At 42.6% G+C, this 26,723-nt stretch overlaps 1 protein-coding gene across 1 annotated transcript in view; it reads left to right on the top strand.

Annotated features, from left to right (window-relative positions):
• The first annotated feature begins 2,203 nt into the window (after positions 1-2,203).
• Positions 2,204-26,723, top strand: part of LOC139376714 (collagen alpha-4(IV) chain-like) — a 78,058-nt gene continuing 53,538 nt past the window's right edge. The window contains exons 1-17 of the mRNA XM_071119588.1: positions 2,204-2,387; positions 3,005-3,145; positions 6,401-6,443; positions 8,807-8,878; positions 9,409-9,543; positions 10,127-10,171; positions 12,695-12,811; positions 13,609-13,674; positions 13,762-13,788; positions 16,128-16,190; positions 16,372-16,407; positions 16,515-16,556; positions 18,660-18,740; positions 19,030-19,074; positions 19,160-19,222; positions 19,956-20,000; positions 20,427-20,480. Of these exons, the coding sequence (XP_070975689.1) occupies positions 3,099-3,145; positions 6,401-6,443; positions 8,807-8,878; positions 9,409-9,543; positions 10,127-10,171; positions 12,695-12,811; positions 13,609-13,674; positions 13,762-13,788; positions 16,128-16,190; positions 16,372-16,407; positions 16,515-16,556; positions 18,660-18,740; positions 19,030-19,074; positions 19,160-19,222; positions 19,956-20,000; positions 20,427-20,480 (981 nt within the window). The 5' untranslated portion in view covers positions 2,204-2,387; positions 3,005-3,098. The remainder of the gene's footprint in view (positions 2,388-3,004; positions 3,146-6,400; positions 6,444-8,806; positions 8,879-9,408; positions 9,544-10,126; positions 10,172-12,694; positions 12,812-13,608; positions 13,675-13,761; positions 13,789-16,127; positions 16,191-16,371; positions 16,408-16,514; positions 16,557-18,659; positions 18,741-19,029; positions 19,075-19,159; positions 19,223-19,955; positions 20,001-20,426; positions 20,481-26,723) is intronic.

Genomic DNA, 26,723 nt, shown 5'->3' with positions numbered 1-26,723 from the left:
ACAGCTCTGGTGGACATTTCTGCATTCAGCATGCCAATTGCACGCTCCCCCAAAATTTTGGACATTTGTGGCATTGTGTTGTGCGACAAAACTGCACATTTTAGAATGGCCTTTTATTGCCGCCAGAAGAAGGTGCACCTGTGTAATGATCATACTGTTTATTCAGCTTCTTGATATGCCACACCTGTTAGGTGTATGGATTATCTTGGCAAAGGAAAGATGCTCACTAAAAGGGATGTAAACAAATTTGTGCCCATATTTTAGAGAAATAAGATTTTTGTGCATTCTATTTCTACTCATGAAACATGGGACCAACACTTTACAAGTTGCGTTTATATTTCTGTTGCACCAGGTCATGTCTAGAAAACAACAAGATGAAAGGAAATGGTATCTGTGGTACACTAACGGAATGGTTTCCTTGATACAGATTATGCCTAGTCCTAGACTATAAAGCACTTTCTATTGATCTTGATTTTTAGTCTAGGACTAGGCTCAATCAATGTTCGGGAAACCATCCCTAAATCCATTAGCAGAAACATAAATATTACACTGAGTAGGTGTATGCAGGGACAGAGCCATAGTGGGGCAAATTCTTGTCCAACTTGGCACTAAAATTACCATGACATTCTCATTCAGAATTATTGTGGCCATGGAACCTTTGGTCCGGCATAGCACCCACCAAAATTATAATGTCAAACACATTACGAGAGCTTTTAAACACAGTCTCTACTTTCAGTGGTGTACACGTTGATCATTAAGATATCCTGTGGGAGCAGCAAAATCATTTTGTTATAGAAGTGGCAAATAGGTCAAAATAAATATGGTTCAATTTCACAACCAGTGACAAACAAGTAAGATTTACTACTTTGAAAGTAGCACTGAGATTGTTATGATTTACTTTGTTGTACTCTTAGCCCAAAACCAACGGGGCTTTATGCTCACGTTACCCTTTGAAACAGTGGAAACAGAGGACTCCATCCATACATCTCTCAACTTTCAGTGGAGGTGGTAGCACATTACTGCCATCTAGTGGATGACACTGTGTACAACACAAGGGTATTCTGTACATGCACAGCACTTCAGCCATATTTGAGACTTGACCCAGGATTTGGGCTTTGCTTTTTATTTTTTTTGCACTTTGTTTTTACTGGTATTTCCAGCATGATCCACTAGGTTTGTTGTATGTAGAAAATCCTAGGAAATGTTATTTAATTGACACAAGCTGTCTCCATTCAATCAATCAATGTCTGGTTGTCTTCTAATCTTAATCACACAACGCCTATTATTTGGCAGGGATTACTATTTGATCTGTGATTATACACCTTACTTTGTTCAAGCTGATCCTCTCCAACGGCCTCAGAAGTTGTAGAAAACAATTGGTCAATTAAGGGCAGTTAAAGGGTAGGCTCTATGAAACCAACCATGGAAGGATATTGTAGCAAAAATCGGGGGGTATCCACGACCGGGCCTCAAATCCGGATTCAGCCCTGTCAAGTCAACACCTTAACTGTACAAAAAAAGTTTGGGACCACACACACACACACACAGCAGTAAACAGCCAACAGCCAGCTAGTGCAAGACAACTTTGTTCAGTTGTTGTTGAGTTTGTCCTATTGCCATGCTAACTTCATGATATATTCTGCATTTTAGTTAACATGAGTATTTTCATCTTCCTGTCACACACACAGTTTAATCCTTTATTTGTGCTGCCAACCTAGACTCTAAACATATATCCTAATCCCTGTGAATTTTCAATGAGGGGGCCTGTACTTCCAGGTATGAGAAAAATGCAAATGTTAAATTTAAAAATGTAATAGCTGTTGTTGTTATTTGTTTTCCCGTATTCCATGCCCAATTGTGAGATGATGAATGAGAAAATAAGTCGATTTCCGATTTCCACATTCAGAAACGAAAAACGAGCCGTTTTCCGTTTTTCAACGACGTCCCAATGGAAGGAAAATACAAGGACCCGGTCGGTCATCTAGCGTCATTTGTCATCGTCTTCAAAGGCGCAAAACGACCCTTGTGCCCAGCTTTGATCTGATTGAACGACAATGAACCTCTCAAACTGCAGCAAAACTTTGAAATGGTTGCTAAAAGATGTAGAAGCTTCACTGTAGTTAGTGAAGTGAGTTAGCAAGTCAGGGTTTCGTTTTTGGACAGCCCAGGTTGTGAAGTGGGGGGCGGTCTAGCCTAGATATTCTCCTCTAGATGGCCAGTCATATTTCAAGACCTCTCTTTGCCTCGCTTGCATCGGCAGCAGGTGTTATCATACAATGATAACGAGTCGCGAGAGACAAGGCATATCGCTCTACAATATTCACTCATATACTATTGTGGATGCGGAGGAACCGTTGAGTTGAGGACGGAGTCATCACACGAATAAGGTGAGTTCTGAAAAACGTAACGTTTTGATCAATCTTAAGATATGTAGCCTATGAATATTAGGTTATATTGCCTACTAAAAGATTTTAAGAACATTGGTGTATGTGTGGACCTTTCAATGAAAAACGGATTGTGTGCATGACGTTTCAAGCCAGTAAGCCAATGAGAACTGTAAAGTTACTATTTAAGAATGAGAAAATAGTGTATTTTGAGAAGTTGTGTAATGACAGCTTCAATTTAACATTTGACAACCTGTAAACATAAGGCTATAGACCTTTCCATAGCTGAAGACTAATTTTCATTGTGCAACTGATAGCGTCATGCTGAGTGTTTGCAGTCAGATTTTCAATCAGATTTTCAAGTGTTTATTGTCTAAATTAATCTATTTCCAGTCTTGCTTTTGTCTTTACCTATTATTTTTCAGTTTGTTGGTTCTGTCTGCAGTCTGCCTTCAAAATGACATTGTAGACTGTGATCATTATGTCAATGCAGATTCACAGCTAAATAAAGTTGATATACCCACTACCACATCTTATAACAACCCAGGCTCAAACCTGTAGGTCTACTATTGCACGTTTAAATGTGTGAACTCTACATGTATGTTATATGTGCTTGGCAGGTGTAGCCTTCAGTAGCTTGACCAGTTTGAAGTGACCCTAACCTATCACAGGGTATAGCACTTAAGTGGGTGGAGTCATCTGAAGGAGTGACCAATGAGTCCCTTCGCTTGCTGGGTGACCTTCTGTTCTCTGCCTATCTGGTGAGTCTTCCTGCCTCAGCGCATAATTTATATATTATATTAATTGATAGGTTTTCTACAGAGAAGAGAAGGGTGTCAAAGGGGGTGAATCATACCAGAGGTGGTTTGGTGAACTACTCTTGCCTTTGCGAGACCTGAAGACTCGTGATAGCTTAGCTCCCAGGGCTAATGGCTTGGCTTGGTGATCTTTATTAGAGGTAGATGGCTAGTTGTAGCTAGTTTAACCTTGCACTGTGACACAAACTGTTGTCCCTGACCCATAATAGTTAAGGGCTCATGGGAGCATCCCTGCTACGGTTTGTACTGTACATGCAGCAGACGCACAGCACCCACTTACTACCAGAAAGCATTTTTTTTTTGCAGTGGAGAAGTTGGGAGTAATGTGGTCTTCTATCTTAACACTTGGTGGCAGCAGTAGGATCCACGTGTTAAAATAGAAGACCTGGCAGCCTAGATTGACGTTCTGGAACAGCAATAGTTAGAAAGTATGACATCATATGCCATTTTTAACGTGGGAAGGATTTGATACCTATGGATACAATAATACGAAGGGACGTGCACAGGGAAAGATGCTCAACACACACACACCTTGACAGATTCAGGCATACGTACAGTGAACCTCAATGACCTCGACTAACCGGTGCTCCTGCACATTGACTCTGTACCGGTGCCTCCCTGTATATAGCCTCACTATTGTTATGTTACTGCTGCTCTTTAATTATTTGTTACTTTTGTATTTTTCTTAAAATTGCATTGTTGGTTAAGGGCTTGTAAGTAAGCATTTCACTCTAAGGTTGTATTTCGCGCATGTGACAAATACAATTTGATTTGATTTGAACCCAAAAGACAGACTGTGCCTTCCCTTTTTTTTATATATATTATTATACTTTTTTTGCTATTATTTCTGCTATAAATAGACAAAAACAATAGACAACTGAACATATACATACAGCGCTGTGAAAAAGTATTTGCCCCCTTCCTGATTTTCTTGTTGTTTTTGCACATTTGTCACACTTAAATGTTTCAGATCATCAAACACATGTTAATATTACACAAAGATAACCCAAGTAAACACAAAATGCAGTTTTTAAGTGATAATTGTATTTACTAAGGGATTAAAGATATCTGAACCTTCATGGCCCTATGTGACAAAGTAATTGCCCCCCCTTGTTAAATCATGAATTTACTGTGGTTAATCATATTTTTTTGGAAAGCTGAGTTCAATTTCACTAGCCACACCCAGGCCTGATTACTGCCAGACCTGTTGAATCAAGAAATCACTTAAATAGAACCTGTCTGACAATGTGAAGTAGGCCAAAAGATCTCAAAAAGCAAGACATCATGCCGTGATCCAAAGACATTCAGGAACAGATGAGAAACAAAGTAATTTACATCTATCAGTCTGGAAAGGATTACAAAGCCAGTTGTAAAGCTTTGGGACTCCAGTGAACCACGGTGAGAGCCATTACCCACAAATGGAGAACATTTAGAACAGTGGTGAAGGCTACCAAATTACCCCAAGAGCGCAGCGACGACTCATCCAAGAGGTCACAAAAGAACCCACAACAACATCTAAAGAACTGCAGGCCTCACTTGCCTCAGTTAAGGTCAGTGTCCATGACTCAACCATAAGAAAGAGTCTGGTCAAAAATGGCATCCGTGGCAGAGTTCCAAGGCGAAAACGACTGCTGACCAAAAATATCATAAAAGCTCGTCTCACTTTTGACAAAAAAAAACATCTTAATGATCCCCAAGACTTTTGTGAAAATATTCTGTGGACTGAAGAGACAAAAGTTGAACTTTTTGGAAGGTGTGCGTCCCATTACATCTGGCGTAAAAGTAACACAGCATTTCAGATAAAGAACATCATACCAACAGTCCAATGTGGGGGTGGTAGTGTGATGGTCTGGGGCTGCTTTGCTGCTTCAGGACCTGGACGACTTGCTGTGATTGATGGAACCATGAATTCTGTTCTCTACCAAAAAATCCTGAAGGAGAATGTCCGGCCATCAGTTCGTGACCTCAAGCTGAAGCGCACTTGGGTTCTGCAGCAGGACAATGATCCAAAACACAACAGCAAGTCCACCTCTGAATGGCTTAACAAAAAACTAAATGAAGGTTTTGGAGTAGCCTAGTCAAAGTCTGGACTTGAATCCGATTGAGATGCTGTGGCGTGACCTTAAAAAGGCGGTTCATGCTCAAACCCTCCAATGTGGCTGAATTTCAACAATTCTGCAAAGAAGAGTGGGGGAAAATTCCTCCACAGCGATGTGAAAGACTCATTGCCAGTTATCGCAAACGCTTGATTGCAGTTGTTGCTGCAGAGGATGGCACAAACAGTTATTAGGTTTAGGGGGCAATTACTTTTTCCACATAGGGCCATGAAGGTGCGGATAGATTTCTTTTGACTAAATAAATAAAATCATCACTTAAACTGCATTTTGTGTTTACTTGGGTTATCTTTGTGTAATATTAAAATTTGTTTTAATGATCTGAAACATTTAAGTGTGACAAATGTGCAAAAAAAATAAGAAATCAGGAAGGGGGCAAATACTTTTTCACTGCACTGTACATGTATGATATCACACTTGTTCAGACCCACATGTTCAGACCAAGACAGTGCCTTCCCACTTAACAACACTATACCGATATAGGATGTTAATTAAAGCAGATTTTTGTAGGGGTTGATGCATTTCCTGCAACAACATTGTGATTTAAATGAAGGTCCTATATCTGTGCATTAGGCCTCAAACAGCAACGGATGAGAATTCCTGTCTGACGTAGTTTATGGGGCATGTTATAGGCTAGACTAGACACACCAGTGTAAGTTGACGAAGTGCATGAAATTGTGACAAACAGTGGCCGTGCACGTTTACTTTTAGATTCTCAACCCACACAAAAAAAAATGTGCGTAGAGGCACATGCAACATGTGTACACACACACACACACACACAGACACACAGACACACACACACACACACACAAATAACTTAAACACACACACCGAGTGGTCCACTTCTCTGAGGCTGCAGGTCACCTGGATGGGGGGATGCCAGCTTGCAGAGACGCCAAACAAAACATATGAGTTAAGAGGCCTCCCAGCCATGTGAGTTAAGAGGCCTCCCAGCCATGTGAGTTAAGAGGCCTCCCAGCCATGTGAGTTAAGAGGCCTCCCAGCCATGTGAGTTAAGAGGCCTCCCAGCCATGTGATTTTGATGAAAGGAGGTTTACTGTAACACTTTGTGAAATTACAGGTGGATCGTCCTGCTGCACATCTCTGAACAGAGGGTCAATGCTGTAAGTAGAAGTAACATTTAAATCCCCTCTGTACAGCAGTTTCAAATGGTAGAAGTTTCCCACAGAAACAGATCTAGCATCAGCTTTACTCTCTCTCTATCTGAACTAAGCTGACCTTTTTATAAGGGTTTGTTTTGGCTTCACTGTTGGAATGTAGTTGTTTAGAATGAAGATAAACTTAAATCCATCAACTGTGGAATTTCTGCCTTGACCTCAAGTCCACCTGTTTCAGTCAGAGTGATTATGCGGTGTTTCAGTAGGTTGGTCTGTCTTCGTCCGTGTTCAGTATTGCACACTGTGAAACCCCCCCCATACACACACACACACATGGTGCCGTACAAGGGTTGTAGTGGAGGGTAAACTATGTTAATTTGGCTAGGACTGTCTGGGAGTGTTCTGAGTGGGGAGGGGAAAACGGAAAACCAGCTTTTATTTGCAGAGAGGTTTAGAACTCACTTTCTCATTGGTTAATTAACTAATTTACTGCCTGGTCACCAGGTAGGCCAAAACTATTCCACCAAAACAGGCAGAGATTTCAGGCAGTCTTATCAAACAGCTCTTACACGAAAATGGCATTATCATAATTTTCACAATTGTACAGTATAACCTTATAGTGTGGAAATATGAAAATATATATATTTTTGGTCTGCATTGGGACTTTAACAATTTCCGTGAGGAGGTAGATTGATTTAGTCACAGCATGATACACAGGCCACATGCAATGCAATCGTGAGGTACAATATCGAAACTCGCTTTGTTTAGAACGCTGTGGTACGTTAGTTCTCAGCTGTTTTTTGCAACAGGAAAATATTGCCCCTACTGTACTTAAGATAAGTTAGTGTTGTTTGCATTAGTGTTGTTTGCATTAGTGTTGTTTGCATTAGTGTTGTCTGCATTAGTGTTTATGTCACCGCCCACTGGACACAGATGTCAATGCAACATGTATTCCATGTTGGTTCAACCAGTGTGTTCCCAGTGGGCTGCTGCTCATGATCTTCACTGGCAATCCAACCTATTTTTGTACCCCTAGCTAACATCCTGGTACTGACAGTTTTGGGGAATATTGATCTAGGGCAATAGGATCTGAATGGAATTCCCCTACACCCTCAACATTTGTATGGTTGCACTCCATGTAAACAAAACCCAAATCATCCTCCTCTATAGACTTGGTCCACATCCACGGTATTAAAATCATTAATGAATTAAACTGTTAAATGTGAGTCTGGTTTAAGAGTTCACACAGGGATTGAAGCTCTGTTTTATTGCCAAATGTGTAGTGGGAGCCCTTCCTGCCTAATAACATAAATATCCAAATATTTAGGAACCTTAAACTAACATTGCTCGGTGTTTGTGCAACTGACTTTCAACACAAGCTATGGAGAGGAGACAGAAAGCAGTTAGTTGATTAAAAAAAAACACACGGGCTGTGAAATACCTTTCTCGCACAGAAACATTCAAACGCACTGACACACAAGCACACACAGTATACACTTTTAACTTTCTTGGGGGTCTATGAAGGATGGCCTAGTTTGATGAATACGACCGTGTGTAGCCCACACAACTTGTGTTTTACACTATGGTTGAAAGTAGTCAAAGCAAATCGCTAAAATTCAATTGCATCTTTAGGGTCTTCTGTCATAAAACATGCAACGTTTCACAGGGATTGGGCACCAATTTATGGAAAGTTCATTATCGATATCTGTAGAATTTTTTCCATTTGATATCAAAATCATATCGAAATATATATCGGAAACACTTTTTAAATTTTTTTTTTACCTCAGATTACCCCACTTGCAATGTTTGAAAACAACAACATTGCAATTGTGTAAATGTTCACTTTTTGTTAGCTTCCATGTCTCTGTGAAGTCCAGACAACTGGTTGCCCATTAGGCCAGGTGTGAATGTTCTTGGACTCTAAAACCTACCCAACAAGTTTGAATACAATGGGAAGCCCATCTACCGTTGATGCGCCATCAGCAGGCAACGAAGTATGCTGAGTTGAGAGTCTATTGAGAAGGTCTGTGTGAGGGTTTTGTGCATGCAGGAACAGTCATGCATGCTGTTTACATAATAGTGTAGGTTGAAAGGAAGGTGAAACCGTATTATGCCATGCTCATATCAATATCATATTGAATTATCCATGTTGGTGCCCATCACTAGTCTGTCCCTCTAACTGATCTCTTCAATGCCTCATTGGTCAATCTTCATGGCTGTCATAGTGTGGCAGTGCCTCATTGGTCAATCTTCATGGCTGTCATAGTGTGGCAGCGCCTCATTGATCATACTTCATGGCGTCTCATTGGTGTGTGTGTGTGTGTGTGTGGACCTGGGATCTTCCTGGTGTGTGTGTGTGTTTTTTTCAGGGAGAGACGCTGGGCTCATGTGATGGCAGAGACTGCTCAGTGTGCAGCTGTCTCCCCGCCAAGGGAGCCCGGGTACGACTTTTCAATTCTCACCTCGCTCCACTGGACCCCCACAGTCCACCACTGTGCAACCATGATCCCAAGGAACCTCACAGACAGACCGAAATTCTAGTGTTTTATACAGAGACCACTTTGAGCTAGTGCTCAGACATGTACAGTAGCCTGTTACGTATGATACGATGGTACAAATGAATGTATAGGTTTGCTGAGGAACGGGATAAGAAAGTGATGTCTGCACACTTCGTAAATAAAAGACATGTAAAAAGAATGAATGGAAGCTGCGGATGAATTAATAGATTTCCTGGTGGAAAGAGAAAAGGGTAATATTTGTGCTCAGTGCAGTAGCAGGGATTCAACACATGTTTTCAGCTCATACATATCCTTGTTTTCCAGACCTGAATACTTGTGTTAGTTCTCATAGCTAAGGCCTAGGCTTTAGCTCAACGCGCTAATGTGATATTGAGGACTACATACACCCAGATCAGAAGTGTGTGCTGTGTAAATCGTATTGTTACTACTTGAGGTCTCTTTTTCCTCTCCAGGGGGCCCCAGGGAAGCTGGGGAAGCAGGGGCCACAGGGCCCAGATGGCATCAGGGGCTCCGCAGGGCCTCACGGAGAGAAGGGGAGGAGGGGTGTCGAGGGACCACCTGGGCTGGATGGGAAGAAAGGGGAAAGGGTGAGTGTCTGGGTGTGACTTTGTGGGTGTGACTTTGTGGGTGTGACTTTGTGGGTTTGACTTTGTGGGTGTGACTTTGTGGGTGTGACTTTGTGGGTGTGACTTTGTGGGTGTGACTTTGTGGGTGTGACTTTGTGGGTTTGACTTTGTGGGTGTGACTTTGTGGGTGTGACTTTGTGGGTGTGACTTTGTGGGTGTGACTTTGTGGGTGTGACTTTGTGGGTGTGACTTTGTGGGTGTGACCTGGGGCTGTGACTTTGTGGGTATGACTTTGTGGGTGTGACTTTGTGGGTTTGACTTTGTGGGTGTGACTTTGTGGGTGTGACTTTGTGGGTGTGAAAGGGTGAGTGTCTGGGTGTGACTTTGTGGGTGTGACTTTGTGGGTGTGACTTTGTGGGTGTGACTTTGTGTGTGTTGGTCTGTCTTTCTCTATGTTTGTGTAGTTGTCTTTCTATGTTGTCTCTGCCTGTCTTACCTTGGGTTGACATGAGTGTATGAGAGACAGATATGCAGAGTGAGAGTCTGTGTTCTATACCTGTCATTGAGAGTGGGCAGTCTGATGCCACCTTGTTTTGTATTGCAGGGTCCGACTGGTCACCCAGGATTTCCTGGTATCGATGGTGTCAATGTAAGTAAATCACCAGCGGCATCATCGTCATCATTTGTCATCTGAGTATGTAAATAATATCACATAAATATGGGAGATTAGAGAAAAGATCACATATCAGATTATGGACCTGGGATCTCAAATTAAGATTCAACCCTGAAGAGAGCATGCCTCAAAGGTTTGCTACAACAACATAGATACACACAGTGGATATTTGTACAGTTGAGGCAACACACACACACACACACACACACACACACACACACACACACACACACACACACACACACACACACACACACACACACACACAGGCCCAGTCCTGGCCGATCTGTTGGCCTAACGAGACAGAAACAAAGGCTGTCCTCCCCACCCAAAACTACAAAACTGTAGCCTGCAGTGCCGGTCTGAAATGGAATTGAATCAATGCCCATCCATGTGGAAGGCCTACCGTTTGTAAAACAGTCAGTTGTATCGGCTTTATTAGTCCTGATTCCTGTGACTAATCATTTGGGCTATTTAAGCTCTGAATATCAGCTAGCCAACACTATCAGAAGAGTCTATTTTGCAATGAGAATCTGATTTTTACACAGTGGGAAATGCAGAAGTATTTTATTTTTTGCTGTGTTGCTGCTCGTAAAAAATGTGTGAATACAATCTTGAAACCACTGATCACACTTTGAGTTTCACCCTGTGTACTCCCGTACAACAGTTGAGTAGCCTGATTGTCCATTCCATATTGTCCATTTTACTTGGACCTGTCCTGTTTTTAGGATATATTGTTTGATAATATGTCATATTCACATAGAAGCAGATGTTATTTTTTTGATCGGGTGCCAGGTTCGGCAATTTGACCGAAGAAACGTGCATGGTGTAAAAAGTGCTTGTCTCATGATATTGTCATACATTTGATCTCCAGCCTCTAGGCTACAGAAAACTCCACATACTGTTTCTACCATATGCTATAGGCTACATGATTTATATTAGATCTCTCTTTTTTTGTGTAGCGCGGTGGAGCGGTGCACCTCCTCAACAGAACCCGCGGGCTGATTTTTTCTTTTTTTGTCTTGAGCGGATGGTCAGGGGACTGGAACATAATTATAAATAATTTGTAGACTGCAAACTGACCACAAGAAGCCCGAAACATATATAATATTTGATTTACAACATAGTCATTTCAAACTTAAATTTGTATACAATCACATTTCTTAATGGGAATACTTTGGAACAGATTTACAAAATTAAAATCACTTGGGGCTGATTTGCTGGTCTTTTATGTCCAATAATATTAATAATAATTATATATAGTACCAGTCAAAAGTTTGCCCCCCTATCATTCCAGGATATTTCTTTATTTGTACTATGTTCTACGCTGTAGAATAATAGTGAAAGCATCAAAACTATAAAATAACACATACAGTTGAAGTCGGAAGTTTACATACACATTAGACAAATACATTTAAACTCAGTTTTCACAGTAGTAAAATCATAAAACACTTAAAAAAAAAAACTCAAACTTGTATCTCAAACAGACTTGCTATTTCCTCATAGAACATGCTGGCCAATCAGCGGTCTACTCTCATGAATTTTTTAAATGACCGGTATACGCCCACACCATTCTGTTGTTGGGGTACGCCCACACCATTCTGTTGTTGGGGTACGCCCACACCATTCTGTTGTTGGGGTACGCCCACACCATTCTGTTGTTGGGATACGCCCACACCATTCTGTTGTTGGGGTACGCCCACACCATTCTGTTGTTGGGGTACGCCCACACCATTCTGTTGTTGGGGTACGCCCACACCATTCTGTTGTTGGGGTACGCCCACACCATTCTGTTGTTGGGGTACGCCCACACCATTCTGTTGTTGGGGTACGCCCACACCATTCTGTTGTTGGGGTATGCCCACACCGTTCTGTTGTTGGGGTACGCCCACACCGTTCTGTTGTTGCCCACAGGTACGCCCACACCATTCTGTTGTTGGGGTACGCCCACACCATTCTGTTGTTGGGGTACGCCCACACCATTCTGTTGTTGGGGTACGCCCACACCATTCTGTTGTTGGGGTACGCCCACACCATTCTGTTGTTGGGGTACGCCCACACCATTCCAACACAGAAAAGCTGTTTTTTAACTAACTTAATTGAAACGTTTTGGAAGGAAAGGTATTTCACTCATATTGTATTATAGGTTAACAATAGGTCATATTTCATAGAAATCTATAAACACTAGAAAGTTACTTTACATTGTCCAGAAAGGCTGTGATTGATATTAGCTTACTGAACTCTTATGGCCTTTTAGTGGTTACATATTTATGAAATATATTACAACCAAAAGGCCAGCTAACTCTAGTAAAGAACATTAAAACAAACACATGTTCTTATTTATAAAGAGAAAATGAAACATACTTCATGTAATGAAGTTACTAATAATCATTTCTAGTGCATACTGTTATTCACCACATGGTGGCGTGGGTGTTCATGGTGTTTACTGAGTATCTTTCAATAACTGTGTGGTTCTCGGGCCTGTCTGTGTGGTTTCAGGGTCACGTTGGTGCTGGGGGGAATCCTGGCCTGCCGGGGCTAGACGGCTGTAACGGGACCAGGGGACAGACGGGGATCCCCGGTGTTCATGGCACGAACGGATTCCCTGGACCCAGGGTGAGGGGACTCCTATTAGCAACCACACCTCCGGTCTGGAGATAGGGTAGACATCATATGGTCTTTACCTTCACCCACCTCCAGTCTGGAGATAGGGCAGACATCATATGGTCTTTACCTTCACCCACCTCCAGTCTGGAGATAGGGCAGACATCATATTGTCTTTACCTTCACCCAACTCCGTTTGAAGCCCTTCACCCCTCAATTGTTTCCGAACAAGAGAAATACCAGAATAGAATATAACTTCATGATGTATGTACAGCATGTGAATGTCGCGTTTCCTTCATGCAGCTAGCTAGCATTCTGACAGGAGTCTCATACACTGTGGAAGACATTGACAGGTTTCATTTACACATCTTGTGTGTCAGGGGATGGAGTCGCACAAGCAGAATGCTTTATCAGCAAAATTGTTTTGACTTTCCTTCAAGGATATCTCCAAGCCTATCGTTTTGATTTTCCTTCAAGGATGTCTCTAAGCCTATCGTTTTGACTTTCCTTCAGGGATATCTCCAAGCCTATCGTTAAGACGTTCCTTCAGGGATATCTCCAAACCTATCATTTAGACTTTCCTTCAGGGATATCTCCAAACCTATCGTTAAGACTTTCCTTCAGGGATATCTCCAAGCCTATCGTTAAGACTTTCCTTCAGGGATATCTCCAAACCTATCATTTAGACTTTCCTTCAGGGATATCTCCAAACCTATCATTTAGACTTTCCTTCAGGGATATCTCCAAACCTATCATTTAGACTTTCCTTCAGGGATATCTCCTAACCTATCGTTTTGACTTTCCTTCAGGGATATCTCGGTCCCAAAGGAACAAAAGGGGAGCCTGTCTACGATGTATCTGGACCTGGCCTTCCTGTGAGTAATCTTTTGCGTGTGTGTGTGTGTGTGTGTGTGTACATGTGTGTTATATTACACAAACTTTGACTTGTTGATATTTGACAGGGCGACCCTGGGCCTCCTGGAAGATCTGTAAGTGTTTCATCGTTTTCACTATCACTCCGCATTCTTAGAACACCACAGGTAAACACGTTACCACGGTGACGGGGCTCTACAGCTACGGCAGCTTTGAACTCCAGGACCCAGAGATGGGAGGAGGTGACAGGTATAGTGTCTTCAATGTATTCACACTCCTTGACTTTTTCCACATTTTCTTGTGTTACAGCTTGAATTTAAAATTGTATTAAATTGAGATTTTTATGTCACTGATCTACAAAATACCCCATAATGGCAAAGTGGAATTATGTTTTTAGAAATGTTTGCAAATTAATAAAAAAAATTATTGAGTCTATAAGTATTCAACCCTTCTGTTATGACAAGCCTAAATAAGTTCAGGAGTAAAAAGGTGCTTAACAAGTCACATAATAAGTTGCATGGACTCAACTTGTGTGCAATAATAGTGTTTAACATGATTTTTAAGTGAATACCCCATCTCTGTACCCTACACATACAATTAAGGTCCCTAAGTTGAGCAGTGAATTTCAAGCACAGATTCAAGCACAAAGACCAGGGAGGTTTTCCTATGGGTCGCAAAGAATGCACCTATTGGTAGATGGGTCCCTTTGAGCATGGTGAAGTTATTATTTTTACACTTTGTGTGTATTGATACACCATCCAGTCACTACAAAGATACAGGCACCCTTTTGAAATCCTTTGCCGGAGAGGAAGGAAACCACTCAGGGATTTCACCATGACACCAATGCTGATTTTTAAACAGTTATATAGTTTAATGGCTGTGATAGGAGATAACTGTGGATGGATCGACAACATTGTTGACAGAGTGAAAAGAAGGAAGCCTGTACAGAATAACAATATTCCAAAACATGCATCCTGTTTGCAACAAGACATTCACCTTTCAGTAGGACAATAACCTAGAACACAAGGTCAAATACTGTACACAGTGGAGTTGATAACCTAGACAACATTGAATGTTCCTGAGTGGCAAAGTTACAGTTTTGACTTAAATTGGCTTGAAAATATATGGCTTGAAAATGGCTGTCTAGCAATGATCAACAACCAACTTGACAGAGCTTGACAATTTCTTAAAAGAATAATGTGCAAATATTGTACCATCCAGGTGTGGAAAAACCCTTTGAGATTTTCCCAGAAAGACTCACAGCTGTAATCCCTGCCAAAGGTGACTAACAAATATTGACTCAGGGGGTTCAACACTTATATAATCAAGATATATTAGTGGTTTATTTTCTATTAATTAAAATGCAATATTTATTTTTCTTCAAACTTGACATTACCGAATATGTTGTGTAGATCGTTGACAAAAAAATTACAATTAATTCAATTTTAATCCCACTTTGTAACGCAACTAAACGTGGAAAAAGTCAAAGGGTGTGAATACATTCTGAAGGCACTGTAGATGTTCAGACATAGTTACTCTGGAAAACGTTGATAGTACTAGTATTTCTCCTCCCGCACTGTAGATGTTCAGACATAGTTACTCTGGAAAACGTTGATAGTACTAGTATTTCTCCTCCCGCACTGTAGATGTTCAGACATAGTTACTCTGGAAAACGTTGATAGTACTAGTATTTCTCCTCCCGCACTGTAGATGTTCAGACATAGTTACCCTGGATAACGTTGATAGTACTAGTATTTCTCCTCCCGCACTGTAGATGTTCAGACATAGTTACTCTGGAAAACGTTGATAGTACTAGTATTTCTCCTCCCGCACTGTAGATGTTCAGACATAGTTACTCTGGAAAACGTTGATAGTACTAGTATTTCTCCTCCCGCACTGTAGATGTTCAGACATAGTTACCCTGGATAACGTTGATAGTACTAGTATTTCTCCTCCCGCACTGTAGATGTTCAGACATAGTTACCCTGGAAAACGTTGATAGTACTAGTATTTCTCCTCCCGCACTGTAGATGTTCAGACATAGTTACTCTGGAAAACGTTGATAGTACTAGTATTTGTCCTCCCACACTAACTCTTCCACCAGGTTGTTTCTGTAAAAGAGAATATGTTCTCAGTCAATTTACATTTAGTAAAACAAAGATATAAGCTGTAGTAGCAGTTGTGTTTTACAACATTTATCTCTGACACACTAATTTATTGCCTTTTTGACTCATCAATTAGAAGTAAAAAAAACAAATGTATGTCAACAAGATCTGGGTAATATGTTCAGTAGGGCACACCGTAGCAAAAATATTTAGTTAAAGGAAAATGAGTGGTTTCTTATTGGACGACAAGTACAGATAGTACCTGTCTGTTTAACATCCCTTCAGAGGGTTTTCTTCCATTTTTGTGCCCAATGAACACGACCCTGTGCTCTGTCATGTTTTTCCTCCAGGGATCACCTGGCCATGCGGGACCCAAGGGTCACACAGGCCCTGCTGGACCTAATGGAAATGATGTGAGCAATAGGGCTTTTTGTAATCATCGTCTTTGCTATTGAATACAGATGATTCTGTGATGTGAAATATGTATATCTTTTGTTTAGTACTGCATGTCAGTACAGTATGTAGTTAATGAGATTATATAGTGGTGAACAGTATGTGTATACGTGTTAAGATATTTCTCTCTCTTTCATCTAGGGTCCAGACGGTCCACCCGGGGCTAGAGGAGAACCAGTGAGTGGGCACACACACACACACACACACACACACACACACACACACACACACACACACACACACACACACACACACACACACTTACAAACGTGTTTGTGTTTCAGGGTGACACTGGCAGATCACTGCCGGGCATTAAAGGTGATGAGGTAAGTAGCTATGCTAGTGTGTGTGAGTGTGTGTTTTGCTGTGTAATAATTTTTACGTATTTTTTTATTTCACCTTTTATTTAACCAGGTAGGCCAGTTGAGAACAAGTTCTCATTTACAACTGCGACCTGGCCAAGATAAAGCATAGCAGTGTGACACAAACAACAACACAGAGTTACACATGGAATTAACAAATGTACAGTCAATAACACAATAGAAACATCTATATACAGTGTGTGCAAATTAGGTAAAATTAGGGAGGTAAGGCAATAAATAGGCCATAGTGGTGAAGTAATTACAATGTAGCAATTAAACACTGGAGTGATAGATGTGTAGAAGATGAATGTGCAAGTAGAGATACTGGGGTGCAAAGGAGCAAGATAAATAAATAAATAAATAAATACAGTATGGGGATGAGGTAGTTGGATGGGTTATTTACAGATGGGCTATGTACAGTGATCTGTGAGCTGCTCTGACAGCTGGAGCCAGTGGGTTTGGTGAGAATATGAAGCGAGGGCCAGCCAACGAGAGCATACAGGTCGCAGTGGTGTATATTGGGCTTTGATGACAAAACGGATTTCACTGTGATAGACTGCATCCAATTTGCTGAGTAGAGTGTTGGAGGCTATTTTGTAAATGACATCGCCGAAGTAAAGGATCGGTAGAATAGTCAGTTTTACGAGGGTATGTTTGGCAGCATGAGTGAAGGATGCTTTGTTGCGAAATAGGAAGCCGATTCTAGATTTAATTTTGGATTGGAGATGCTTAATGTGAGTCTGGAAGGAGAGTTTACAGTCTAACCAGACACCTAGGTATTTGTAGTTGTCCACATATTCTATGTCAGAACCGTCCAAAGTAGTGATTCTGGACGGGCAGGCAGGTGCGGGCAGCGATCGGTTGAAGAGCGTGCATTTAGTTTTACTTGCATTTAAGAGCAGTTGGAAGCCACGGAAGGAGAGTTGTATTGAAGCTCATCTGGAGGTTTGTTAACAGTATCCAAGGAAGGGCCAGAAGTATACAGAATGGTGTCGTCTGCGTAGAGGTGGATCAGAGACTCACCAGCAGTAAGAGCAACATCATTGATGTATACAGAGAAAAAAGTCGGCCCGAGAATTGAACCCTGTGGCACCCCCATAGAGACTGCCAGAGGTCCGGACAACATGCCCTCCGATTTGACACACTGAACTCTGTCTGAGAAGTAGTTGGTGAACCAGGCGAGGCAGTCATTTGAGAAACCAAAGCTATTGAGTCTGCCGATAAGAATGCGGTGATTGATAGAGTCGAAAGCCTTGGCCAGGTTGACGAGTACGGCTGCACAGTATTGTCTTTTATCGATAGCGGTTATGATATCGTTTAGGACCTTGAGCGTGGCTGAGGTACACCCATGATCAGCTCAGAAACCAGATTGCATAGCGGAGAAGGTAAGGTGGGATTCGAAATGGTCGGTAATCTGTTTGTTAACTTGGCTTTTGAAGACGCTTAGAAAGACAGGGTAGGATAGATATAGGTCTGTAGCAGTTTGGGTCTAGAGTGTCTCCCCCCTTTGAAGAGGGGGATGACCGTGGCAGCTTTCCAATCTTTGGGGATCTCAGACGATACGAGAGGTTGAACAGGCTAGTAATAGGGGTTGCAACAATTTGCGACGGATAATTTTAGAAAGAGAGGGTCCAGATTGTCTAGCCCAGCTGGTTTGTAGTGGTCCAGATTTTGCAGCTCTTTAAGAACATCAGCTGTCTGGATTTGGGTGAAGGAGAAATGGGGGAGGATTGGGCAAGTTGCTGTGGGGGGTGCAGAACTGTTGACCGGGGTAGGGGTAGCCAGGTGGAATGCATGGCCAGCCGTAGAAAAATGCTTATTGAAATTCTTAATTATTGTGAATTTATCGGTGGTGACAGTGTTTCCTAGATTCAGTGCAGTGGGCAGCTGGGAGGAGGTGCTCTTATTCTCCATGGACTTTACAGTGTCACAGAACTTTTTTTGGAGTTTGTGCTACAGGATGCGAATTTGTGTTTGAAAAAGCTAGCCTTAGCTTTCCTAATCATCTCCTTCTCTCCATGTCAACATGGATAATATTATCTCTCTACTCATCCCGCTGTCTCTCAGGGGGACCAGGGTCAACCAGGGCCTCCGGGGCCTGAGGAGATCGTCGAGCCTCCAGACCTTTTCTACCCCAAAGGAGACAAGGTACCCTATATAGCGCGACTGCCTATGGGAACATTATGGACTTTCTCTGTACTTAGTTTTGCAAAGAAACACGTAGACTATATGCTTACGTAACAGTTGATGCTAAACCAACAGTGGAAACCAAGAAATGTAATTTTATAGTTTGGAGCATTAGGACTCAAAATATGGACTGCATTATTCTTCTTGAAGTCCAGAGCAATGAATGAGTTAACCCATAATTGGCTTGTTGTAACAGAGTTGGCTTTCGTCTACCACGATTAACTCTTGATGTTGTTTTTGTCTGTTTAAGGGGGATAAAGGGGTTCCTGGACCATGTGGACCCAGAGGCATAACTGTGAGTTTGTGTGTGCATGCTCATGTGTGTGTGTGGTTTATGCATTTGTGTATTGCATGTGTTTGAACTATAACTCTCCTTACAGGGAGAACAATCCTATGAAGGACTAAAGGGAGAAACTGGAATCCGTGGCTTTCCTGGCCCTCGGGTAGGAACACTGTACTGTTGTGATCTGATGTCATAAAGCCGTCCTCCTAGTCCTCGGGTAGGAACACTGTACTGTTGTGATCTGATGTCATAAAGCCGTCCTCCTGGCCCTCGGGTAGGAACACTGTACTGTTGTGATCTGATGTCATAAAGCCGTCCTCTTGGCCCTTGGGTAGGAAAACTGTACTGTTGTGATCTGATGTCATAAAGCCGTCCTCCTAGTCCTCGGGTAGGAACACTGTACTGTTGTGATCTGATGTCATAAAGCCGTCCTCTTGGGCCTCGGGTAGGAACACTGTACTGTTGTGATCTGATGTCATAAAGCCGTCCTCCTGGTCCTCGGGTAGGATCTGATGTCATCTTGGGCCTCGGGTAGGAACACTGTTCTGTTGTGATGTCATAAAGCCGTCCTCCTGGTCCTCGGGTAGGAACACTGTACTGTTGTGATCTGATGTCATAAAGCCATCCTCCTGGTCCTCGGGTAGGAACACTGTACTGTTGTGGTCTGATGTCATAAAGCCGTCCTCCTGGGCCTCGGGTAGGAACACTGTACGGTTGTGATCTGATGTCATAAAGCCGTCCTCCTGGGCCTCGGGTAGGAACACTGTACGGTTGTGATCTGATGTCATAAAGCCGTCCTCCTTGTTATTATGTAGTCATCTGTTGTTGTCTTCCATATTACTTGATTAGTTGTCTTTTTTTGTTTTTTTTGTCTCTTATCTTCTCTGTCCAAGGGTTACATTGGATCTACCGGCCTGCCTGGAACGCCTGGACCACAGGTGAGACTTCTCCATCCTCTTAGTTTAGTCTCGTCAATGTTGTGTGGAATAATTACTCTCCAAAATATTGCTTTGCTATGTTTAACTACCAATGAATCTGCAGTGATATTGCATGAAAGGCATCTGAAGGAAACTGATTTGATTTAGTTTACCATAGTTTGGTCTGTTGTCAGATTTGAAATGCATTGGTTATTTTAGGAAACTAAAGGAGGAGAAGGTATTGTAAATTTAACGAGAAGAAGATATTTATTTTCACTGTATTCAGATGGGCACAGTTGGCAACGAAAGGGGAGACAGTGGGAGATGAAGCTGTAGTGTAGCGGGTGATTTAGGATTTGTAACGAGCTGAGGGTGTAGTAGAAGTGCTGCAAGAATGTTGACTTCTACACTGTATGTTATTAATGTAGTTGTTCTCCTTTCATTCAGGGCTATCCTGGAGACCAAGGGTTTCCTGGTCTGATCGGCAGGTCAGGACCAACGGTGAGCTGAACCCAGAACCAGACAGTATCTGTCTATTATCAGCCAGTTGGGCTCAACCAGAACCAGACAGTATCTGTCTATTATCAGCCAGCTGGGCTCAACCAGAACCAGACAGTATCTGTCTATTATCAGCCAGCTGGGCTCAACCAGAACCAGACAGTATCTGTCTATTATCAGCAGGTTGGGTGGGCTCAACCAGAACCAGACAGTATCTGTCTATTATCATCCAGTTGGGCTCAACCAGAACCAGACAGTATCTGTCTATTATCAGCAGGTTGGGTGGGCTCAACTCCATTAGTTCATTTGACCCAGAAAGGGACACATTCTGGAGATATTGTATTTTATTACTGAAAGCTATAAAGCTTTATAGCTTTCAGTATTCAGATTTAATTGTGGCGTGAGCTCTATGGGTGTGATTTCTTTAAACTTAATTTCAATTTTGAGTCCATGAACACCCACCAACTATAATAACTCTTATCAAGTAGTGTCAAATGTTGAGGATACAGAACACATTTAATCCACGTAATAATTAACATTTCCTGTAGCTGCAGGATAATTTTCCTGCTGTAGCAAACTGGCTCAAATTAAGATCCTAGATCTGTATAGATTTTCTTGCCATCTTGGTTTGGGTCGGTACTTCGTCTACCCTCTTGTGGCTGAGTGCTGAAACAATAGACAAAACCAGAAAGTGAATACATCAGTGTACATCATCTAAACTTAACATAAACAAAGCCTGGTTTGTGGCCTACATTTATATGAGATACATTTTTAAAAAAAAGTAAGATATATATATATCAGTTATCATATCATATATATAGTACCAGTCAAAAGGTTGAACACACCTACTCATTCCAGGGTTCTTCTTTATTTGTACTATTTTCTACATTGTAGAATAATAGTGAAGACATCAAAACTATGAAGTAACACATACAGAATCATGTAGTAACCAAAATATATTTGAGATTCTTAAAAATAGCCACCCTTTGCCATGATAACAGCTTTGAACACTCTTGGCATTCTCTCAACCAGCTTCATGAGGTAGTCACCTGGAACTGCAATTAATAGGTGTGCCTTGTTAAAAGTCTGGAATTTCATTCCTTAATGCTTTTGAGCCAAATAGTTGTTGTGACAAGGTAGGGAGAGGGGGAGGGGGTATACAGAAGATAGCCGTATTTGGTAAAAGACCAAGTCCATATTATGGCAAGAACAGCTCAAATAAGCAAAGAGAAACGACAGATCATCATTACTTTAAGACATGAAGGTCAGTCAATCCAGAATATTTCAAGAACTTCAAAGTTTCTTCAAGTACAGTTGCAAAAACCATCAAGTGCCCTGATGAACCTGTCTCTCATGAGGACCACCACAGGAATGGAAGACCCAGAGTTACCTCTGCTATGATGAACCTGTCTCTCATGAGGACCACCACAGGAAAGACCCAGAGTTATCTCTGCTGTGATGAAACTGTCTCTCATGAGGACCTCCACAGGAAAGACCCAGAGTTACCTCTGCTATGATGAACCTGGCTCTCATGAGGACCACCACAGGAAAGATCCAGAGTTATCTCTGCTGTGATGAAACTGTCTCTCATGAGGACCACCACAGGAAAGGAAGACCCAGAGTTACCTCTGCTATGATGAAACTGTCTCTCATGAGGACCACCACAGGAAAGGAAGACCCAGAGTTACCTCTGCTATGATGAAACTGGCTCTCATGAGGACCACCACAGGACAGGAAGACCCAGAGTTACCTCTGCTATGATGAAACTGGCTCTCATGAGGACCACCACAGGAAAGGAAGACCCAGAGTTACTTCTGCTATGATGAAACTGGCTCTCATGAGGACCGCCACAGGAAAGGAAGACCCAGAGTTACTTCTGCTATGATGAAACTGGCTCTCATGAGGACCGCCACAGGAAAGATCCAGAGTTATCTCTGCTATGATGAAACTGACTCTCATGAGGACCACCACAGGAAAGACCCAGAGTTACCTCTGCTATGATGAAACTGGCTCTCATGAGGACCGCCACAGGAAAGACCCAGAGTTACCTCTGCTATGATGAAACTGGCTCTCATGAGGACCGCCACAGGAAAGACCCAGAGTTATCTCTGCTATGATGAAACTGGCTCTCATGAGGACCGCCACAGGAAAGACCCAGAGTTACCTCTGCTATGATGAAACTGTCTCTCATGAGGACCGCCACAGGAAAGGAATACCCAGAGTTACCTCTGCTATGATGAAACTGGCTCTCATGAGGACCGCCACAGGAAAGGAATACCCAGAGTTACCTCTGCTATGATGAAACTGGCTCTCATGAGGACCGCCACAGGAAAGACCCAGAGTTACCTCTGCTATGATGAAACTGGCTCTCATGAGGACCGCCACAGGAAAGGAGTACCCAGAGTTACCTCTGCTATGATGAAACTGGCTCTCATGAGGACCGCCACAGGAAAGGAATACCCAGAGTTACCTCTGCTATGATGAAACTGGCTCTCATGAGGACCGCCACAGGAAAGACCCAGAGTTACCTCTGCTATGATGAAACTGGCTCTCATGAGGACCGCCACAGGAAAGGAATACCCAGAGTTACCTCTGCTATGATGAAACTGGCTCTCATGAGGACCGCCATAGGAAAGGAATACCCAGAGTTACCTCTGCTATGATGAAACTGGTTCTCATGAGGACCGCCACAGGAAAGACCCAGAGTTATCTCTGCTGTGATGAAACTGTCTCTCATGAGGACCTCCACAGGAAAGACCCAGAGTTACCTCTGCTATGATGAACCTGGCTCTCATGAGGACCACCACAGGAAAGATCCAGAGTTATCTCTGCTGTGATGAAACTGTCTCTCATGAGGACCACCACAGGAAAGGAAGACCCAGAGTTACCTCTGCTATGATGAAACTGGCTCTCATGAGGACCACCACAGGACAGGAAGACCCAGAGTTACCTCTGCTATGATGAAACTGTCTCTCATGAGGACCACCACAGGACAGGAAGACCCAGAGTTACCTCTGCTATGATGAAACTGGCTCTCATGAGGACCGCCACAGGAAAGGAAGACCCAGAGTTACTTCTGCTATGATGAAACTGGCTCTCATGATGACCGCCACAGGAAAGATCCAGAGTTATCTCTGCTATGATGAAACTGACTCTCATGAGGACCGCCACAGGAAAGACCCAGAGTTATCTCTGCTATGATGAAACTGGCTCTCATGAGGACCACCACAGGAAAGACCCAGAGTTACCTCTGCTATGATGAAACTGTCTCTCATGAGGACCGCCACAGGAAAGACCCAGAGTTACCTCTGCTATGATGAAACTGGCTCTCATGAGGACCGCCACAGGAAAGGAATACCCAGAGTTACCTCTGCTATGATGAAACTGGCTCTCATGAGGACCGCCACAGGAAAGGAATACCTCTGCTATGATGAAACTGGCTCTCATGAGGACCGCCACAGGAAAGACCCAGAGTTACCTCTGCTATGATGAAACTGGCTCTCATGAGGACCGCCACAGGAAAGGAATACCCAGAGTTACCTCTGCTATGATGAAACTGGCTCTCATGAGGACCGCCACAGGAAAGACCCAGAGTTACCTCTGCTATGATGAAACTGGCTCTCATGAGGACCGCCACAGGAAAGGAAGACCCAGAGTTACCTCTGCTATGATGAAACTGTCTCTCATGAGGACCACCACAGGAAAGACCCAGAGTTACCTCTGCTATGATGAAACTGTCTCTCATGAGGACCGCCACAGGAAAGACCCAGAGTTACCTCTGCTATGATGAAACTGGCTCTCATGAGGACCGCCACAGGAAAGGAAGACCCAGAGTTACCTCTGCTATGATGAAACTGTCTCTCATGAGGACCGCCACAGGAAAGGAAGACCCAGAGTTACCTCTGCTGCAGAGGATGAGTTCATTAGAGTTACCAGCCTCAGAAAGTGCAGCCCAAATACAGTGCATTGCAAAAGTATTCATCCCACTTGGCGTTTTTCCTATTTTGTTGCATTACAACTTGTAATTGAATTTATATTTGGATTTCATGTAATGGACATACACAAAATAGTCCAAATTGGTGAAGTGAGATGAAAAAAATAACTTGTTTCAAAAAATAATTAACGGAAAAGTGGTGCGTGCATATGTATTCACCCCTTTTGTTATGAAGCCCCTAAATAAGATCTGGTGCAACCAATTACCTTCAGAAGTCACATAATTAATTAAAGTCTACCTGTGTGCAATCTAAGTGTCACATGATCTCAATGTATATATACACCTGTTCTGAAAGGCCCCAGAGTTTGCAACACCACCAAGCAAGCGGCACCATGAAGACCAAGGAGCTCTTCAAAAAGGTCAGAGACAAAGTTGTGGAGAAGTACAGATCAGGATTGGGTTATAAAAAATATCAGAAACTTTGAACATCCCACGGAGCACCATTAAATCCATTATTAAAAAATGGAAAGAATATGGCACCACAACAAACCTGCCAAGAGCGGGCCGCCCACCAAAACTCACGGACCAGGCAAGGAGGGCATTAATCAGAGAGGCAACAAAGAGACCAAAGATAACACTGAAGGAGCAGCAAAACTCCACTGCGGAGATTGGAGTATCTGTCTATAGAACCACTTTAAGCCGTACATTCCACAGAGCTGGGCTTCACGGAAGAGTGGCCAGAGAAAAGCCATTGCTTAAATAATAAAATAAGTAAACACTTAATAAGCAAACACCTTCTTCCCAAACATATGGAAGAAGGTACTCTGGTCAGATGAGACTAAAATTGAGCTTTTTGGCCATCAAGGAAAATGCTATGTCTAGCGCAAACCCAACACCTCTCATCACCCCCGAGAACACCATCTCCACAGTGAAGCATGGTGGTGGCAGCATCATGGTGTGGGGATGTTTTTCATCGGCAGGGACTGGGAAAATGGTCAGAATTGAAGGAATGATGGATGGCGCTAAATACAGGGAAATTCTTGAGGGAAACCTGTTTCTGTCTTCCAGAGATTTGAGACTGGGACAGAGGTTCACCTTCCAACAGGACAATGGCCTTAAGCATACTGCTAAAGCAACACTTGAGTGGTTTAAGGGGAAACATTTAAATGTCTAGGAATGGCCTAGTCAAGGCCCAGACCTCCAATTTGAGAATATGTGGTATGACCTAAAGATTGCTGTATACCAGCGGAACCCATCCAAATTGAAGGAGCTGAAGCAGTTTTTCCTTGAAGAATGGGCAAGAATGCCAGTGGCTAGATGTGCCAAGCTTGTAGAGACATACCCCAAGAGATTTGCAGCTGTAATTGCTGCAAAAGGTGTCTCTACAAAGTATTGACATTGGGGGGTGAATAGTTATGCATGCTCAAGTTTTCTGTTTCTTTGTCTTATTTCTTGTTTGTTTCACAATAAAAATATATTTTGCATCTTCAAAGTGGTAGGCATGTTGTGTAAATCAAATGACTGCCCAAAAATCTATTTTAATTCCAGGTTGTAAGGCAACAAAATAGGAAAAATGTCAAGGGGGTGAATACTTTCACAAGCCACTGTAAATGTTTCACAGAGTTCAAGTAACAGACACATGTCAACATCAACTGTTCAGAGGAGACTGCGTGAATCAGGCCTTCATGGTCAAATTGCTGCAAAGAAACCACTACTAAAGGACACCAATAAGAAGAAGAGACTTGCTTGGATCAAGAAACACGAGCAATGAACATTAGACCGGTGTAAATCTGTCCTTTGGTTTGATGAGTCTAAATTTTAATTTTTGGTTTCAACCAGCGTTTCTTTGTGATACGCAGAGTAGGTGAACGGATGATCTCCGCATGTGTGGTTCCCACCGTGAAGCATGGAGGAGGTGGTGTGGGGGTGCTTTTCTGGTGACACTGTCAGTGATTCATTCTGCAGTGATACGCCATCCCATCTGGTTTACGCTTAGTGGGACTATAATTTATTTTTCAACAGGACAATGACCCAACACACCCACAGGCTGTGTAAGGGCTACGTAACCAAGAACGAGAGGGATGTAACCGCAGGCAAAAAATCCCCCCCCCCCCCCTGTTTTGATGACCTAGTGCCGTTTGTCTTTGCATCTGGCCTGTCTCATACCGCTATATAGCCCAATCCCAAATTGATCCCTAGCCTCTACCCCCTAAACCAAGGGTACTCAACTACTATTTGGGATGTTCCGGTCACACAAATGTCCTAGGTGGCAAAGGTCCGGATGGATATTGTCTTTGTCAACGTAGTAACCA

Source organism: Oncorhynchus clarkii, chromosome 20 (assembly GCF_045791955.1).
Source record: "Oncorhynchus clarkii lewisi isolate Uvic-CL-2024 chromosome 20, UVic_Ocla_1.0, whole genome shotgun sequence".
NCBI lineage: Eukaryota > Metazoa > Chordata > Actinopteri > Salmoniformes > Salmonidae > Oncorhynchus > Oncorhynchus clarkii.
Note: the sequence above shows the minus strand (reverse complement) of the source record. Positions and strands in the feature narration are given on the sequence as shown.